The sequence below is a fragment of the Pyxicephalus adspersus genome, chromosome 3, assembly GCF_032062135.1.
Source record: "Pyxicephalus adspersus chromosome 3, UCB_Pads_2.0, whole genome shotgun sequence".
NCBI lineage: Eukaryota > Metazoa > Chordata > Amphibia > Anura > Pyxicephalidae > Pyxicephalus > Pyxicephalus adspersus.
Window position 1 is genome coordinate 82,950,471 of NC_092860.1, and position 20,926 is coordinate 82,971,396.

At 36.9% G+C, this 20,926-nt stretch overlaps 1 protein-coding gene across 3 annotated transcripts in view; it reads left to right on the top strand.

Annotated features, from left to right (window-relative positions):
• Positions 1-20,926, top strand: part of AFF1 (ALF transcription elongation factor 1) — a 71,306-nt gene that overhangs the window by 3,330 nt on the left and 47,050 nt on the right. For 2 of the 3 annotated variants that reach the window (XM_072405472.1, XM_072405470.1), the window contains exons 2-3: positions 9,706-9,826; positions 10,649-11,491. In XM_072405472.1, the coding sequence (XP_072261573.1) occupies positions 9,706-9,826; positions 10,649-11,491 (964 nt within the window). Of the gene's footprint in view, positions 1-5,541; positions 6,290-9,705; positions 9,827-10,648; positions 11,492-20,926 lie in introns of those variants that run through there. The other variant, XM_072405473.1, reaches the window with a different exon arrangement.

Sequence of the window (20,926 nt, forward strand, 5' to 3'; positions counted from 1 at the left end):
ATAGAGGTAACGACACGATCGTTCGTAGATATTGTACACACAATAGATACGATCGTTTTAGCGATAGAGGAACTATGTGCACGACAGGAAAGTGAACGGACGTTCGTTCATCACGCATGCTCTGAACATGGACGATCAACGAACGACCGTACACATGAACCATGTTCAACGATCGTCGCCCAATCCGCCGGTCCGGTCGTTCGTTTCCAACAATTTTCCTCGTTCGTCGGCGTCGTTGGTTACTTTTTTACGAACGATTTTTTGCCCAATCGATCGTTCGTCGTTCGATTGGAGCGATAAAAATTGGAAGTGTGTACGCACCTTTAGTTACAAGAATAAAGTGTACAGATTAGATTAGTCACACACAATGTATTCAAGTACTATTTCAGTGCCGGTGACTCAAAGCATTAAGATCAGCATGACAGCCAGGCGGCTAGCATTGCCAGGTGTGGTCAGCATTTATAATCTCACATGACAGGTTTTCTGCTGCATACGTACAAAGATTCTCACACTAGTTTATAAGTGAACTAAACTCTAACTTGACACAGTATAAGATTAAACTGCAAGTGTAGTCTTCAGAAATCTTCAGGGCTTAGCAATGCCAGGGTCTTTGAATTGCTTTTTTGTAAAATCACAAAATATGTGGAGCGGAGTATGATCCTGACCTTTGTGTGCGCCAGCATCTGATGGGAGACTCCACTGGTCATGGACACTCCCACAATCACGACTTTTAAACCAAGGTATATAACTTTAAACCACCAGCAAAATATTCCCTGGATCTTTTATAATGGGAAATATACCCTAACAGTGACTTCATCTCAAGACAAGGAGTGGCCAGTGCTATTTAACACTTAAGAAGGTGTTTTGGGGAAAGTTTTGCTCTTTTACATATGAATGCCTACATAGCATGTCAAAGGAGCCTAAGTATTTAGAGATGCTAACTAGCTGTGACTCCAAGAACCCATTATCTTAGTTTGAATACAAAACAAGCAACATTCTTTAAGGTTTACAGAAAAAGTAAGCTTTTCAGGTAACTAGGAAGTAGAAAGTTAAGCAACTTAGAACGGTTCTCTTTATATAAGACATGGCGTTGATATAAACATGAATCATTGGAAGCAACAAGAAAAAAGTCTACCAATGGCTTCCTTTCTTGGAAGCTATATATTTAAAGATGAATAAAGTGTTATAATCTGTAGCTACCAATCAGATTTTAGTTAAGAGATTTGGATTTGTATGAATTTTGATTAGTTACTTTGTTTATATGCATGGCTTTCGCATGTTAGCACCCAAAGTGTCTGATTGTGTTCAGCAAGGCTGGCTTTGTTGCATGAATTGACCATACAGGATTGCATATGTATGAAACGTGTATTGTATCTATTCAAAACCTGAGATCCTTTTGTTGATTGTTTTAAAGACCCTTTCACCAGCCTAAAATGGTGCAGATAAAAGCACAGAAAAATCAATTCTTTTCAAAAGGCAATTTGCAGTGATTTTCATAAACATTTTTTATTTACTTGCAATGTGCTTCTTACTTGCTGGCAAATTTGCCTAGGGGAAGAGTCAATTCCCTATCACAGCCCTCTCCTTTCTTTCATGTCCTCTCCTCTTCTGGGAGCGTCTAATTACTGTCTGTACTGGCTTAACTTCACCCCCCACCACTTCCCTATTCAATCTTTAAAGATTAAGGGAGGAGCAATGGGGAATACTGCACAGTGTAGTGGAGTGACAGATGTGATTTTTGCTGGTATGACTTCCAAGAGTAAAGAAAGTCACACTAGAAATGAAGACGCAGTACATCAGAGCTGACGCCTGACTAAAGAGGAGTTATTTTTTTTTTTTTTATCTATCCAGTCTTCATATTTACACAGCTCTGCCTTGCAGTAGTCCTGGAGAAGTGGTCCTGAACATTCTACTCCTCTCCACCACCATGTGACTGGACAACGGATGGAAACCTGTTTCACTTTACTCATAGGTTACAGCATATATAGTTGGCATCTGTTGGTCTAGTGTTCCATCACTGTATCCGGTGCTGTATTGCTATTGAACAAAGCACAAATTGCTGAGAAAGTTTAGGTAAAACATAAATGGCTGTGGTCTAAACCACATTGACTGCTTTGGCAAGGAGAAAAATGGAAACCAACTACACTGAAGCCTCTGATGCCTCATGTTTCCTGTAATATTTCTGCTAGCTGCCCAGTGGGCCACTGTTTGCCCTTGCCCCTAGAGCCAAATATTAGGAAAATTTGCTTGGCTGCTCCCACCCCAGTCCCACAATTTATGCGCTCAGTGTGATTCCTGAAAGCTGTCTATTCAAGGTCATCCCTACTTATGTGCTGTATTTGTACAGGGCAGCTTTAGCTGGGGAGCCAGGGTGCTATGCTGAAGGTAAAATGTGACACTGGACACTACCTACAGCACAGCTCAAGGGAGGAATGGCCACACACTCCTGAACTCTAAGAACCACCTGCTGTTTTCCTAACACAGCTATGTTGGATTAGGTTAGACTATTGTAACAGTGCCTCAACAGTTCCAAAACAGGTGAATGGTTCCTTAGCATTGTTTTCTTGTTTTTATAGCAATATGACTTTTATCTTCATATTTTTTGTTGTATGGTCATTGTAAACATTTGTAGAAGTTGTGTAAAAAGATTAAACTGTTAGAAGTGTATAGTAAAAGTGTGTTCTTTGTATTTGTATTAATAAATAATAATAAACAGGATTTATAAAGCGCCAATATATTACACGGCACTGTTGATTGTAATTGATAATATTATCTGTTGTCCACATAGCTGTGTAATTTTATAACCGGAAACCTGCAAACGTTAACTTGCTACTTTACAGCTTAGCATGTCCCGTTTTCCTGTGTGTTGACGTGGTCCCCGTCTTGCTTTGTAAATGCTATAGAACGGTGTGGATAGTCCATGGCAGTGTAGTTTAATTGGGAGCACTTGTAAAATATGAACCCATGCTGCAAACTAGTCATTTAAGATGCACCAACAGATTTACACTATGTTCATACTGTCCTTGAGGTTGTTGTGCTTTTACGGCTTCCTTATGTCAGGGAGCTGCTTTCTCTGGGGAGCATAGCGTCTCCCAGCAGCAGCCCTATAGACAATGAGGGTTCTTTAAGAACCAGCCCTGTAGTCTGAGTGGCGGGGTGCCTGGCTGCCAGGATTGCTGGATCCCAAGGCAGATTTGAACCTACCCTTATGAGTTCATTCCTCTCTTGGTAACATATGTGCAAGCAGCAGATCTTCATTGGCCCATTATTATCTCATTATAATTACAGATTTTTGCACTAGCTAAACAGAAAAAAAATAGTCCAGAAAGTTTACAGAAGGTCCAGACCCAAGAGAAACCTTGAGCCCTCAAATTAAAATATTTTTGAGAAGAGTATGAGCCACTGATCTGAAATACACAGTTGCAGTTTTAACAAGTCTTCAATAATATTATTAATACACAGTATTTATATAGCGCTGACATATTTTACAAAGTCCATAGTCATGTCATTAGCTGTCCCTCAAAATGGCTCGCCATCTAATGTATGACTGCCTATTTAAAACTGATCATGTCCTAGTCACAGGTGTAAACTAAAGTGTTTGTATTAAACATTTTCCGTGAGTGAAACCCATTAATTGACAACCTGTCGATTGTTTAGTTTGCTTTATTGTATAGTTGTCCTGGTGTCTGCTCTTCGCCTATATAGCATATTAAATGACACTACATGTTTTTGATTGTGGATTTTTTCCACTCTAGGGAAAATATTGTGCAACATCTGTTGCTTACATTGTAGAGCTGCTAAATTAAGCCGTGTCCTTGAGGGAAGGGAAGTATATCCTCGCAAATGTGGCTTGTTTTCTGTAAAACCTTTTCATGCTGTTTGTGTGAACTTATGTCTCCTTATGTACTGTTTGATGTTTGCATGGTTGTATTTCTTTGTTGGAGTGTTAATCAGTAGTAGAGGGAATGTTTGTACTTACTGTGGAGAATAAAAAGAAATAATGAGTTAAAAGACCAGGCATTTATTTTCTGATGTGGATCTGCACAGTGAGTAAGAAACAAATGTCTGCACCTAAGCCCATGTGGTTTTAGAAAATATTTATTAAAGTTGTAAATAGATAAACAAATGTTCAAATAAGCTGATATTACTGGTATTTAGTAGTAAATTGTGCTAATTTTTAGCAGTGTCATCATATTGGCACCATTGTATATTGATGGCAGAATGTACTAAATACAGGTGAAGATTGGGGGGAAAGCATTAGGTAGGGCCAAGTTCATTTAAGGAGTTTTTGGAAAGTAATCCTTTATCTTTCGTCTTGCAGTAATCTCTGTGTACAATCCCTTGCTAAACAGTCTTGAGGGGACAAGATTTACATTTTCTGTACTAGGATGATCCATTTTCATCAAACACTGATTGTTTACCAGGGACAGACCGGTACATACCGTTGACCAGTTGCACTATACTGCTGGTTTATTGTGGAAGCATACATTGTACCAAGGCTCCCTTGACACCCACTGGGCCCTAGGCCTCTGTATAGGTTGCTCTGTGGATGTTTTCTGCTCTGGGCTCTGTGATTTGATTGGATGCTGATTCATTTTAGGTGTTCATGGTATTGGTGTATGTAAACATTTCTTTTTTTATATGGGGGATTTTTTTGTAAGTCTGAGCTGCTTAATTATTTTGCACTTTATTGAAAGAGCTATAGTTATTTAAAAATGTTAGGATTAGGTCTATGGTGCAGACAACTTTCATACATTGGAAAAACTAGCCAGATCGATACCATTTTTGTACATGACATGTGTTCTGCAATGTCTTCATTATTTAGGTACTAGTTGGAAAATGTTCCTGTTTATATTATTAATTGGGAAGGAGTATTTGGTTATTCAATAGATAGTATTTGTAAAAAGGAAGTAGTGTATAAATAATTTTGCAGGGGAATGGCTGGTGTGTGGATATTTAACACATTTATGGCTACATGTTGGTTTACATTTATTTACCATAGCACCTTGTTAAAACTACCGTATTCATTTATTCATTTCCCAAATTATACAGAAGAAAGAAAAAATGTACAAAACAAATTATAGCAGAATGCAAGCACAGATGAAAGGAATAGAACAGTTTGCCAAATAATAAACATTTCAGAACTATTACGGCCCCTCCACACTGTGCTGTTGCAACGTTTATGCTGCAATAAGGCATAGTATTTGTTTTGAATGGGTTAGCAGTGCATAGGAATTGCAAAACCACAAAGTCTTGCCACTGCAGAAAATTACATTTCAGCCTATAAATAGGGTGTTAGTATGTGACCAATTTTAAGGCATGTCTAAATGTTCCGGTATAGAAGTCTAAAAATTGCTGGATAAGCCTTGTAAAGAAAAAACACAAAACTACTTTTACTTCCTCCCCTTCGGTGAGCCTTCTTTATTTGTCAGTCAGTGCTGTTGGTTCAATGAGCAGGATTAGGTGTGGTTATCTGCTGATTGATAACTATAGGAACAGTGCTGAGGAGGCCATCTGCAATGTCTTCCCTCTATAGTGCAAGCAGGGTGATCAGAGCCCCATCACAGGATGCTGCATTAGGTGGACTTCACTGGCAGGATCATGAGGTGGGACTTTACAAATGCACTGAATAATATCATGATTATTATTATCATATTTCTTAACACTCTTTAAATATACATTTAGAGGAATGCTTTACAATGGTGTATATTGTATCTGTGATCATGTGCCCACTCTTTAATTTCATTTTCTCAATACTGGCTGAGTAGTTTTTACTCTAGGAAGCATTTGGGCTGCATGACCGGTCCATGTGATTAACGACGAGTCCGCTGTACCCGTGTAAGCAGTTCAGAGTAGTTTCCATAGTAGCATCAACTTGCATTTAACACTGATGCATGACTAACCAAAGACTGCTTCAACTATTCACGTAAGCAAACTCGTGTCTGACGTGAGAGTTTGTAGAACAGAGTTCTCTGCTTATTTATTCACAAGCTTTTGTTGTCATTCCTTTTACCTTGTCAAAAGAATTAAAAGGGAAAAACACTGAAAAGATGTTATTTGTATTTTAAAAACCACTAACATTTTAAATACAGCGATATGCATTTTTTTCATATAAAGTATTTTCTTTTTTCATACAATCACACCTAAGGTAAGTCTGGATTGTTTCGCTTGGCATGTGAACTGGGTCAGGAGGTGACTGAGCTGTAACTCTTTAATCTTTTGTAGAGAAAAGGGAGGTCATTGGCGGGGGGTGTAAATTCTGGACTGTTAGGACAACATGCTATATCTGGTAGGTCCCATAAATGTATTTTACTGTATATATAGCTGATTGTTTCAAGTTTGAATAGGATCTGCCTGCCAGATGATTAGTAGATCAATGGACAGCTATATTTCATAGAAATGCTCAAAAACTTCTCACTTATTCTAAATATGGTTCAATAAATAGGGGTAGGTCCGTCTAGCCAAACCAGATAAATTTTCAATACAATCCAGTGTACCAAACTACTAAATATTAATGTATTTGTTCTGGTTGTAATTGCAAGGACTTTGCCGTATCCTAAACTACCCCTTCTTTTAGGTCTGCCTGACAAATGGCTAATTATTCTTTAATCCAGGGTAAGAATTGGCAGGGCTAAATAGACTTTTCTCAGACAAAACAGGAGGACCTTGTATAGTGGACAGGTTCTTATTTTTGATAAGATTAGCAGGAATTTTTTGCACCTATAAAATGGGTATACCAAAATGCTACCAGTGGTACATCTAGCTGACCAAAATGGAGCAATAACAGAAGCTTATCAATGGGGTTGACATTCACAGTCTAAGCCTTTTGGACCAGTCATCCAAGATGCAATAGCAGGTGACAAAATCTGGCATGACACAGACCTCTCCAGCATAATAAATTTTCTGCCATTGTTCTGTGGAAGGAGGAGAAGTAGTAATATGTGATCAACAGCTGGTTGGGTAACAGACTAAAAGCTGCTTAACTAAGCATTTTTTAAAAAAAATGAAATTACTGACTGAGTAACATAGCTACAGTTGGCTTGCCTATTCTGTGTCTGAGTGTAACTGATGTTTAAACAAAAGGATGGTATATTCCAGGGGTGCCCAACAGGTGGATCGCGGGGGCAGCGCGAGTAGATCGTGGAGCCTTGCTTTCAAAATCAACTCCACCGCGCACAGGAGTTTAAGTCCAAGCTTTTATTGTTGGTAGATTATTTTGACTTGGTCATGGTAAAAGTAGCTCTTAAGCCAAAAAAATGTGGGCACCCCTGGTTTAGTCAATGTTTGAGCTTAGAAAACCTCTGGTGCTATTACAAGAAAAACTAACTTGTATCCAATATTTTCCTGTTTATTCATTGTGTAAGAAATACCAAAGTGCTTCAGTGCATGAATGCAAAGGGCAACAGTGCATCACTGCTCCTGATTAACAGCCAGACTGTCGAAGTATTAAGTGAATTGACGTCAAGCTGTGAAAACCAGCCCACCTTTTTTTTTTTTAGTTTCTGTGTTTCCTAATTTTTTTTTTTTTTTTTTTTTTTTTTTTTGTTAATATTTCACTGATTGATAGTATATAAAGTCTTTAACTTGGAACTAAAAATGAGTTTAAACTGTCCAGGTAAACCCTGGTTTTTATATAGTTTGTTCAGAACAGTTAAGAATGTCTGGGTTGGGTAATGCCTTGTATATATATCTAGCTTATAGTTGATGCCAGTCCTAACTGAATTTATGTAAATCTTTTTGAATCGTGAACTATTGCCATGTGCTCCTTTTGTATCCCAGTGCGGCTTATTTCCTCTATTCTATTTTTTATTTTATTTTTTACTAATGCTGAAGATATGTAATTCAAATAATTTTTCTAGTTCAGTTCATTGATGGTGATAACAGTGGCATATTCCTGCAGTCTGTCATGTCTCTGCAGTTTTTGAGAAGAGACAGATTCTCTTTATCCACTGGAGTGAACCCTGGTTTATTCTGCACATTTCTATATTTATAAAAAAAACTACAGCCGAATAGATAAACTGTTAAAATACTTATTTTTTTCCTATATATATTTTTTCACTTCACCTTTAGTTATTAAAACCAATCTGCTACCCGGAAGCGTCCCATCTCCCTGCTCTTTGGGCAGAATTGATAATTCATATTCAATGTCTGGTGGGGGGACATAAGCATGAGTTACCTAATTGTGGAACATATGTGCAAATATCAAGAGTCTGTATAAATTAACAAATCTTTTGACAGATAATTTCCTGTAGTAAACCATATACATTTTGGTTGCTCATTTACCTGTTTACCCAGTCTTGCTTTAAAAAATGACCAAGAATGCATGTAAAGTCAACATGACATAAAACGGTCTTGCTCAGGGAATGCCTGGGAAATGCCAAGCCAGTATAAATATGACATAGAGGGCTGCCGTACTGAGAAAAAATATTATATTTATAGAGTTTAAGGTCAGCACTTACCCATTTCTAATTGATCTCTGAATGGGTACTCTAGTCCTAATCTGTGTATGATCAATCTGCTGATCTATCTAGATTAAATCAATTTCATAATTTTATATATATCATTTGTTTAATACCACACTATTTCTCAGCTCCAGCCCTAGTTAACCTCGAGTACCTGGCCTGTGGTTACTATCATTACAGAGTCTATTGTTTTCAATAAGCAGAGAAATAGAAGGATCAGAAAATCATAGTTTCAAACTTTGCATCTCTGTTTAGTTTGTAATATATTACTATATATTGATAAGAATATTTTTTTGCATTTTTTAGAATTTTCTAATTTCTGAAAAAAAATTTGGTAATACAACATCTACCTTGCTTGATGTACAAACCATGACAACTTGGGAGTGGATATTTAAGTATACCCAGGGTTGCACTTTCACTACCAGCAGTAGTGTAGTTGTAGTTTTAAACATGCATGTCATCTCTTGAAAACATTTCACTACTTCCATCTTATCAGAGTGCAGCAAGTCAGACTTTAACAGCTGCACCGTTTCTGATATTTTGCTAACCGTATATGATAAGGACCATTGCTGATGATGCAGGAATTTCAAACCTTTAAAAGCCTTTTTTGTTGTTGCATGGCCAACTATACCAATACATATTTATATATATAATATGTTACAACTAAGCCCATGAATTTATGAAGTACTGAACAAAGGCAGACATGTTTAAAGTTCAACCATGTCTGCTTCTATAAATACAGTGGAGACACTGATATGCCCACAAAGAGATAGAAAGTATGTTATTTGCAGGGTTAGAGGATGAACATAAAGAGGATTAAAGCCTTAAAAACAAACCTAATGCAGCCACCACATTGAAAGACTGGCAAACTGCATTGTGTTAATTTTTTTTTTTTTTTGGCTTGTGGTTAAGCTTTGGTGTATATTTATCAGTTAGGAGTTTTAGGCATATGTACAGAATGTGTTGGTTTCTTTAACTCTCTTGTAATGTTTTCCTAAAAATTACATTTAAACTGTTATAGGAAAACCAATTGCAACAAATGATCTGAAAGGAATGGTGATTGTTGCATTATGCGTGTGTGTGTATATTTGTTGTACCTGCTGATACAATGTTTTGACAACAAATAATTTTCTTTAGCCAAAGCAGGTTAACAAAGAGGGAAGTGCAAAGTGTAGTGAAAAATATGGCATTAGATATTCAGTGTAATAAAGTGCAAAGTTTTGACCATTTTTTTTTTTGGCAGCTTATACAATGAAGATAGGAATTTACTTCGAATCAGAGAACGTGAAAGACGAAAAGAGGAGGTTCTTCAAGAAAGACATCCATTCAGTGATCATGCTCCTCTTTTTCCAGAACCTTACAAGGTACTTTACCAATTATCTTGTTTGAACTTGGCTTAAAGAAAGTTATTAGTACTTAAATGCAAGCAACTATGGGTCTTCAGTTCCATTCTTTTCCATTTCTTTGGAGCCCCTTAGATCTGAAGACTGGCCATTTCTATTTTCAGTTTAAGACCTTCTGTATTTTATTGTTATGGCTTTGCACCAGTGGGGTAAAGCCTAAAGATGAACCTGGGCCTTACCTCCAGTCTTGCACAGTTGTACAGCTTGTGCATTAGAAACTTCAGGAAGTCAGGAGCAACTTCCCCCTAATTTCCTTGGTGTTGAATTTTTCAGCACTGCTTATCTATTTTTCTCCTCCACCTTACTGTCCAATGCCTGCTTTTTATATTTGTTGGATTTTGTCACTGCTTTGTCTAGCAGTGCACACCCCTGCAGGCGCACACCCCCTTCACCAGCCATGATCTGCTTATGTTAAATAGAGAAGCACAGAAACTGTGATGACAGTCTTTAATTTCTACTCGGGATCCCATATTGGGTCTAGGGTCCAAGGGGCTGCACAAGAATCAATTAGGAGGCTATTAAAAGTTAAGCTCCAGAATTACACCAATTTCACTTCATTTTACCTTTAGTATCTTTGTTTGCTAGTGATGTGGCAGATTTACTTAAAGTACTTTGTATCTGAAAATTAAAGAATCCCATCTGTTTTTTAATGAAAAGAAGGAAATAAACATTGTAACAAGCTGTAATTGCTGTTTTAAAGTTTTTCTACCTACTTTAAATATAACACCAATAGGAATATTCAATGTATTTCAAAAATATTATATATATATTTTTTTTTTTTAGACAAGTAAAGGGGATGAGTTGTCAAGTCGTATACAGAGTATGCTGGGTAATTATGAAGAGGGTTATGAAGAAGTAAAGGAACTGATTGGTGTAAAGTCCTGCCAGAATCCTGTTAATATCCCTTCAAGTGCTTTACCAGTCTCTTCACAAGTGAAATCTGATAAGCAGCACTCTCTTCACAGCAGTACTAGTTGGTCTTCGGGTCCTCCAAAGCCTTCTAATATGTCCTCAGGGCCCCGGCAAAGACCTCGTATAGGTTCTGAACTATCCTCAAATGAACTGAAAAAGAGCCACAGCCAAAGTCGTGGGAGCATTCAGAATCGCATTGTTCATGAACAGAAACCTGGTGCTGTTTCTATGGAGAGAGCTGTTAGGCAAACCCAAGAAAGTAGAGCTGCTAAACAGTTATGTTCCCCATCTTCCATCTCAGCCCTTTCCCCTCTACTGTCCTCCTTGTCACCTCCAGTTGAGCCTTTGTCCCCATTACATTCCAGCCATCAAGTTGATTCCAAGCAGCGGAGTGGCCAAAATCATGAAAAATCTCATTACCGTACGGCAAAGTCTCCAGTTGTAAATGACACGGGCAGCAGAGAAGGTACTGCTACTGTTGCTAACTTGGTGCCTTCCTCACAAACTTTCCCAAAATATTTGACAAATAGTACTCTACCCCCAAAGCCTACTGCTTATGTGCGACCCATGGATGGTCAGGATCAAGTTCCTACTCATTCACCAGATCTGAAACCACTGCAAGAGGAATACCATGAGGAATCATATGGAGGGCATGTTGATTTAAAGCCTAAATGCAGGGAAAAGTTTCCCAAACCAGCATCTGAAACATACGAGGTTAGTTCTTCACTGAAACAATCAACTTTGTAAATCATATTTATTACATATGTTGTGTATGCTGTGTGTATGTACATATTTATTTATTATTTTTTTTATTTATTATGAAGTTTGAAAGTGTAATGTTAGCAATACAGTGTCTTTGTGCATTACTGGTGTTATATTGCACCTTAGTTTCAGGATCACTGATATTTTGCAAGTTTAAGTTTTTTTTTTATTTTCTTCCCAAAAACATTTTTATAATGTTTTTATAAATCAAGGATATGACATGAATAAATCAACTAGAAAAAGGTTTAGAGACTTATACATACAGATAATGGAACAGACAGTATACTAAATATGCTGCAAAATTATTTTAGTAACCGTGCAACTCAAATTAGGAACACTAAAATGCTCTAAATAAGTGAACCTGGAAGTGCTCGGAGCCGAACAGCTCCAAGCTGTCTTCATAGAGGAGAGTTTGGGTATTTGATTTTTCCTTCTTGCTCCCTGTCAACCATTGTAAAAGGGCTTTTTTGTCCTGGTGCCTTGAAGGTGCAGCACAGCTTGGGAGCAATGGAGGGGGTGGCAGAGATGAACAGATTAATTAATGGTCATCTTATACATAAAGCATTTAGAAATATAGATTTGTCTTGTTGAATCTCTATGTATCAGTTCTGTTTAGATCTAGAGGAAGAGTAAGACCCCAAAAAAATGTATCTACAGTATTTTGTATTCTTATGAAATCATATTGTGTATTATACAATAAAAAAATCCATGTACCTTTTTGTTTAAAAAAAGAAAAAGAGGATTACTTTAGCTGGACATATGGTTGTGATCTGCTACACAAATATACTTTCAGTGTTTGTTTTACCCTCTGTACTTTCCTGACGTCTGAGGTTGGAAGCGTTGTGCTGTGTCCATGTTAGAACTTGGCAATTGGAACATTTTGTCTGACTTCCTTGTTTGTTAAAGCATATCGCAGTTTCTTATCATGCTTCGGACATGAATATTGAAAATCTGTTTATAAATTGCCTACAATACAACAAAGGGTATTATATCTTCACACATTTTGGTCATATATGATTAGTCAGTGTTGTCAATTTATATGACCAATTAAACTGGAAGAAAAGAAATAGAGCAAGAAGAGCACATGCAAAAGGTTGGAGGACACCGCTTGGGGAAACCAGTCGGTACCATAGCCAGTATTATATATGTATTAAGCGATCATGATATCAAATGTTGTATATAGCTACAAATCTTAGCTTGTTACATTTTCCAAACCCCTTTATGAGTTTCACTGTCAGTCTGCATGACCAGCGTTATTGATCAATCCAAGGTTCTGAAGACTTTCCTCTGTTAAAGCTGCTGCTATTAGTAGTCCCTAACCTTAGCCTGAGGAAACATTAGCAAAAAAAATATTATTTTTTTTTTGCTCATGGTGTTAAATGATATATCTGCTGAGTTAATTTTTTACTATACAGCCGTGTTCAACTCTCATTTATATAGATCTGTAGTTTTGTAACAGATTTGTATACATTTACTGGTATGGAGTATTGTTTTGCTTTAGTTTTGTTGCAGAATAAATAGTGTTATAGCAACAACTGCAAATACAATGGAAGATTATATGAATCAGGTATGTGGAGAAAATAACACCCCATCAGTATGCACTCAGTTAGGGCTTGCATTTAAAGAAAGGGAAAGAGTCTTTGTGTATGTATTTAATATGAGTTTCTTTGTGAAAGGTTAAACTCTCATTGATAAGCTAATTTACATTAAACTAAATTGTGTCAACCCATACAGGGAATATCTATACGCTTGATGTAGGACCTTTTCACAGCAGCTGCAGTACTCCATATAATATGGGTTGCTGCTCTGCATTGCTAATAGTGAATGGCAGCCCCAACACTAGCAAAACATGCTGCCAAGAGCAAGTTTTCATTCACATTAGGAACCCCATTTATATAAATTAGCTGCCTTACTGCAACACACGTTTACCTTTATGTAAAATGGGTCAGATTTCTACAAAAAGTCATTGGTTATGCTTTGTTTGCTTGATTATCATCAAGTAAAAGAATGTCACGTACGTCTAATGGAATCTTAACAGGTGGCGCTTTTCACAGTAGCTATTCTAAGTTTGCTTTAAAAGAAAACGCCATGCCATAATTTGTGTGCCTAAAGCGTATCGTATAGTGTATGTCTAGGCATTATTATTTAAAAATTGGAAATATAGTTATATCTGGTTGTATAAACAGTGCTGTTAAGTTCTATAGAGAGAAGTATGGGGGTGATGAGCTGAAGGCACCCTGCTGTGTCCCCACCATAGGAAATGACATTGGTTGTCCAGTCTGTTATTTAGGGATCCACCTGGATCTCTTTAAAAGAAATCTGGGGACATCTGTATACCCTCTTTATTTGTGATCAGGTTAATCATGAACTCTTGAGTGACAATTATACAGGCTGTGTGTTTACCAATACCGTTAAGCATAGAGGAAAGGTTGTGAACAGTTTTTTCCCCAACCTGTGTTTTTGTATAGAATTTTATATTTTCCCAAATAGCATTATGTTACAATCCAAGTGTCCCGTTGAGCTTTTTGTTACCTGGCAAGACATTGTCTGGTAAGGAAATTTATGTTACATACCCATGCTAGATAATTGTCACCTGAAAGAAACTGTTGTGATTGTCTCAGGTGACAATTACCTAGTGTGGGTACCATTATCTAGCTTAGCTCTAAGGGTACCCAAGAGTGCAGGAGGGAGAGTCAAAAATGTCTGAGGTGTCTGATATAATGGGGGGGTAACTTAATTTACTAGGACCGAGTCTAAACAATATAAATTGTTTAGAGTCTAAACAAAATAAACAATAAATTACTTAGTCAAGGTAAAACAGGCTCTTGTCTGTTTGGTCATTTGCCTTGCTACATGAAAGTTCATAAATCCATATCCTTAAATAGCTTTTTATTTTGTTACTAATATATAGATTTGGTTTATTCCATATGGCATATGAGAATTATTAAAACACTACCTATATTGTATTATTTGTTCATTACAAAAACTGTATACAATTACCCATGTTCACTTTGTGATGGCTATGTGCCATAACATGCCTTTTTAATATATTGTGTATATAGAGGTAGAAATTTTGCAAAAAATTCCCCAAATGATGTTTTCATTCCTTGAGCAATAAGCAGTCTGTGCCTCTAAGGTTGTGTATTTTTGTTTTTCTTCCTTTTTTCCTTCTAAACATGAAGTACGCCGTGTTAGGGGCATGAAACACTTGTCCAGCCAGTCTTGTTATTGATAGACCCCTGGGAGACAGTATAGCCTGATAATGACTTTCTGAAGCAGTTAAAAAGCAGAGCCTGGCTATTACCTTGCCCTGTGTAGATTAGCATCACTATTTTCATGCCTCATCTTCTTTTTCCTGGCTGCAAGTGATAGCATTTGTAATACTATAGTGCCTGGACATTTTAGCAATATCTGCACATGTAATGCTTGGTTTTGTGTTATTAACTATAAGGCTGCATCAACTGTTTCCTTTGCTTTTTTTTTTAAACACCCATGTTTGTTATTTCAATCCATATCATAGAATTTTCTTGCTGGGCTGTAAAGAAAACACACTCTTCAGCATTTGGAAAGTAATAATGCACCCCAATACGCTTGTAAACATAAACACAAAAAAACTGCAAAAGAAATGCCTATAGACACAAAAATCACCATTTCAACAAGGGCATTTGGAGCATTTAGGGGTTTATGGGCATTTGTGACCTTCTAATGTTTATGGGCATTTATGACTATTCTACCTCTTCACTTCGTTCCTTTATGAACTCTCCTAAAAGCTTTTACAGAAGCTGTATGGGCATTTAAAATGTGACGTTAACACCAGTGTAGACCTACCTTAACCAATAGCCTTATTTAAATATACAAAAGATTGTTACACAGTGTAAAATGAGTCACAGGGTGTAGTTAAAGGATATTTTATACCCAATAAAAATTCCCAGAGACTAATCATTGTTCAGCTCTTGCACAATGATAATTGCTAGTAACGTTTCCTACCTGCTGTATTTTTCATTTGGTTTCCTTTACCGGAGCCAATAATCAGGAAAATTTCAACAGGAAAATGTCTAGAAAGGTAAAATAAAAGATTTAAATTGGGGTCTGACCCTTAAGTTTAGTTTGAGCCTTTTTTTTATAGTGTGATGGAGTCTTCTACTGAGTACTCTACACTATCGTGACGAATTTGTAAAGGCATGGAATGTTTTTGTTGCATGTAAAGCTGAATTCCAACCTTACCTTCTGTCTTGCATAGTTGTAGAGGCTTCTCTCCTGTACTAAAATTGCTTACATTGATTTCACCTTACACTATGAGCTGTGCATTAGAATTATTGGCAATTCAGATAGAGCCAATCCCTTTTCCTGGCTAGGGTACATAAAGCTTCATCTAACCCTTTAATACATAAGCCTGTCTCTTCCTGGTCCTTTTATTCATTGGATTTCAGTTCTTTTAGCAATTGGCCTCTGTGTCAGTTGTGGACATTACCTACCAAGCCCAGGAATGCCGACTCCTTCAGATTTCACCCACCCAACAGGGCATTTTAGTATTTGCATAACTCCTAACAACCAGCCTACTGCTTGTGTCAAGGCTGAGGGCTCTTGGGGTAGCTACTAAGATGGGGTGCTGTGATGTTTTTTTTTTAGGAATCTATAGTAGTATCCTGCTGGAACCTTGGTCTGCTGGAGCCATGGTCTGTCTGCATTTCATATAGAACACGGAGAGCTAGGTGACATCACTGGTTCCCAAACAAAGTAGAAATATGGAAAGGATTTATGTAAAAATGTAGGTAACATGGTGAAGAAGAATGCACTGTTCACTGGCATCAAAATGGTAGTGTGGTAAGTACCAGTGTTGCTGGTAAATCTTGCAGCTGAATAGGTAATTTTGGGTATATAACCAGGATAACTGTACAGCACTTTTTTTAATGCACCTCCCAGTGCAATTTTTTTTTAAATCTCTGCAACGTGTTGTAACAGCAACTGTATATGTACATAAAGTATGAATGAGAATTCATTGTAGAACGAAACACCAAGGGCGAGTGGATGATAGCCCTGGAATTTTTCACCCTGAGCACAACTATGTCAGGTATTCATCTGCCACGGTGTTCCAAGCCATAAAGTTACTGAATTTGTTGGAATTGGATTTATCAAATCATTATTAGAAATAGACACATACAAATTATTGCAATCTATCAGTTTTTTTTTAATAATCTTTTAATGGCACCAAAACTATATATTTTTTTAACTATAAAATCAATCTTTATGGAGTATCTGTAAACACCCTTGTATTGATAGGAGAGAGGTTGAACGAAGTTGTAAACTATGGCTTTAATACATTGTAAGTCACTGGCCTTGAACGAGCATACAGGGCAGGATTTTAGATATTTTAAACCCCATGATGGTCTCGCAGCTCCTGTTTTTTTTTTTTTGCCTTGCCATCTTGTAGTAGTAATAACAAAAAAGTAAGATGGTGAAATAATTCTTTAAAAAAAATAAAAATAAGATTTTATGCTCCATGACCCCTTACTTCACAGGACTGTAATGACCTTAAGATAAAGAGATTTCCTCTTCCACATTGCTCTTTATTAATTAATTTTCCAGCGCCTGTATGTCACTTACAGCTGTTATTTTATTATTGGCAGCTCTTCGGTATGGCGACTGTGCCAAGTTAAGCCTTGTCTCTTGAATAGACTAGCAGCTTTTTCTGCAGAATGTAATAATCCACAGCGGATAGTTATGCAGTGACTCACGTGGACTTTTACTATGCAGGCAGAACAGCCCTTTATAGACCCCTTTCAGATCTTAACCAGCAGAATAATTGCAGCAAGCCAGATCAAGTCAACATCAAGCCTTTCTTTTTATATCTGCCATTTGAGCAGCAGTTCCTGACTTCCTACTCTTAACCCCTTCACATATGTAGTTACTTTAATGCTGCTCACAACAGCTATCTATAGATACAATTATCTATTAGTTTTTTTTGTCACAAAATTCTTCTTCTTCTGTCAATAAATATTCTCTTTATTGACAGATTTGCATAGACATAGACCATAACACTGGAGCCTGCATTTTTGTGCACTGCAGCCAGGTTTTTCCCAGGGGTTGGCACAGCAAGGATCAGCTGTAAACATCCTAGTATTATGATGTGACGTTAATCACTTGTTTTTCTTTTCTTTATAAGTTTTAGAGTCAAGTTAGTTAGCCTGTGTTGTGGCTGGTAAATCGTACAAAATGTACGTACGGTGTGAAGAGATTCTGCCTGGAAATCTCTGGTTTAAAGAATGTGTTTACTGCAGTTCAGCAGCTTCCTGCAGATTTCTCTGAATGTTTTTCTTGGACTCGTCATAATACAAAACGTATAGATGTTGCTGTACCTTTAGGAAAATTTTTATAATTTATGTATATCTTTTTCATGATAAATTAATGATATTTCTGTATGTGCATGTAGTGTTCAATTGTTTCAGCCTACACTGAAGTACAAAGTACAGGTAAGGAGACCTCGACTAATATATAGGTAAAGGTCTTGTGTTTCATTTAACCTTTTCATTACCAGGGGAATCTTTGCATTTTTTTGCAGCCAATGACTCAAGTTGTTTTAAAGTAGATCTAAACCCTGGGTGGATGACACTTGTTTTATAAAAGTATTGTCTTATTAGTAATAGAAATTTAAATTTCTTGTTTCCCCCTTTTTTTTTTCTCAACCTTTTGAAGATCTCAGTGCTGCCTTTTTTTTTTTTTTCTTTCTTGTAGCCACTTTCTTCTACTTCATGTTTAGATGCTTTTGATTGAAAGCTGCAATACATTTCTCATAGTAGATTGCTGATAGTGGTAACCATACACAATGTCTGCGCATGTGAAAGTCTCTATCAAAAGCCAGTGTGAAAACGCAGGAACACAGAGTAGAGTTTTGTCATGAACAGTTATGTTCATGATAGGAGAGTAGGATCACCAGGTTATTTTTTTTATTAATTTCTGAAATTGCATTGTGTTCAAGAATCTATAGTTTTAATGATTGGGTTCACAATGTTTCCTTTATTTTTAGTAGTTCTTTAAAAAGTTCATTAATTTCTTCATCTTCCTCCATGATAGTAAGGGAAAACGGTGTAAGAAAATTATTATTGAAAATAAAATCCCTATTCATTTTGAATATATGAATATTCAGTAAAAAAAATTCCCCTTGCAAGTCCTGGGGTGGTCATCAATTAAGGAGTGAGCGTACAACAGTTCTGAAAAAAAAAATTGCACAGAGACCTATAAATTGACAGACACAAATACACATATAATAAATATTACAATATTACAGATAGGACCTACAAACAATAGTCACCAGCTTCATGGACCTTTCTGCTCTGGCCAACACACCTCCATGGGTCCCTCTCCTGAATAGTTGACACATCCTCTTATGCTTCCAAACATTGCCTTTTTTGTGCTAGTTTTACAACCCCTCTTAGGTTTGGCCACACGCCTGTTATAATTGGAGCAACTTCCTTTAATCTGTTGACAACTAAGATGGCCACACCAAAAATTCTTTCTCACATGTTGAGTAATGAAATGTAAGAAAGGATAAGACCCACATCCAAACAAATGTGGCCCCAACTAGACAAGAGTTTAGATTTAGGTTGATAATCATTAATCAATAAGTTACGGATTTGTGGACTAGGACAGAAAAAAATGAATGCAAAGATCTACAAACAAAAGCTAACATTTGTGAAAACACAAAAGATGTTTTAATTACAAACCCAACTTATGTAAAGGGTATATGTGCCGTAACTAAAAAAAAAAGTAATATTGTGAATAACCTGAGAAGCTTACAAGGGAATGAATGTTTTTGACAAAGATTACTTTTTTTTTTGTTATGGTCACTCTCAAATGACCAGCTGGAAGTTAGTGTGTGTAGTAAAGCATTCTCGATGTGATTGTTTCTGATGTGGTATCTCTTCTATTCCTAATGTAAATTTTTAAAGAAAAAAAAGAATCTTGGTTTTAACAAAGACTCCAACACGCTGATGCTCCCAAGTCCTCCCTTCCTCTCCTGTAGTTGATGAGAAATACCCAGTTCATCCAGGTATGGGGAAGACATGTGTTCTTTCTCTAGGTGTGAGTTAGCAAATCACCACCCTGGAATGCTGTCATGTGAAAAATGTTATTTGGAATATGCTACATGTCTTGTGTGGCAACGATCGCTAATTTAGTGTGAGACATGGAATCTTAACCCTGTGTAAGCGAATTGGATGACTGCATCAACAGAGGAGTGTGATGATGGTATCAGTGGGTGATGGCATCTTCCAGGAGTCATGAGTTCACCACACAAAGTGTAATTACCACACCAAGTGTAGTGTGGCTTATCCTGACAGGTACCATGATATTCTGTGACTGAAAGTTGAGCACTCTGTAGGGAATATTTGAGTCGGTTTGAATTCAAGTATGCGCCAGTTCCCACCAGCATGGTAACTTTATACTGTATTTATGCCAAATGTTCGCCTTTTGGGTTCCAAAAATATGCCTTTTTCAACTTTTATCTGGTATATTAATGTTTTGCTTTTAAAGAGGTTGCACATAGAGCTTATTTTATTTTCTGCATAGCGTTCGATTCCTTAGTTGTTTTTACGACATACATTTTTTAAAACAAGTTATGTGATAAACCCCTTTTTCACATAACCATTACCTTGCCTTACAGTTTGATAATGTGCCCCTTGTAAAGTTGGTATTATGATAACTATGTAAAACAACATTTTATTAATCAAAAGAAATTTGTCCTGCTTGTTTTACTGTGGATTTCATAACTCTGCTCTATAGTTCTTTCATTGGAAAAAATGAACATACTTTTTCAAGTTGTGTGGTCCTGTGATATCTTGTACAAAAGCCTTTTTAATGCTTAGCTTCCTGAGAACATACCGTATGTACTTGAAAAACTGAAATTTGATAAGAGGATAATGTTTGGGTCAAGTGGCAGAGTGCCAGTTTCACTGTCCTGCCATCAGTATGGTATCCTTGTAATACGGAGTGTGCTGAAAGTAAATTGGTATAAGGCACCTCTTTGTTCTCTAATTATTGAGATCTCCTTTTTTAGCCTCTACTCACCCATGTGCCCTCAGCTTCCGTGGTGTTCTCCATATCCTCTTCCTGCTGCTGTAATTCAGCCATGTTTAGGATAAGTGAATACAAGACGATAGGTGCATGTGCTGTGTTAATCCTGATGTATTATGTTGTATATAGTTTGAATAATTTTTTATTAAACACCATTAAACAGGAAAGTATGCATAAAAAATACAATGGGAATTACATTGATTAAATTATACCGGAAAAACAACAGATCATAAAGGTGGAGGAGGGGGAAGAAAAGGAAGGAGAACAAGGCGAAGTAGAGGCAGGGAAGGGCTAGGTCATAACACACAGCAAGAAACT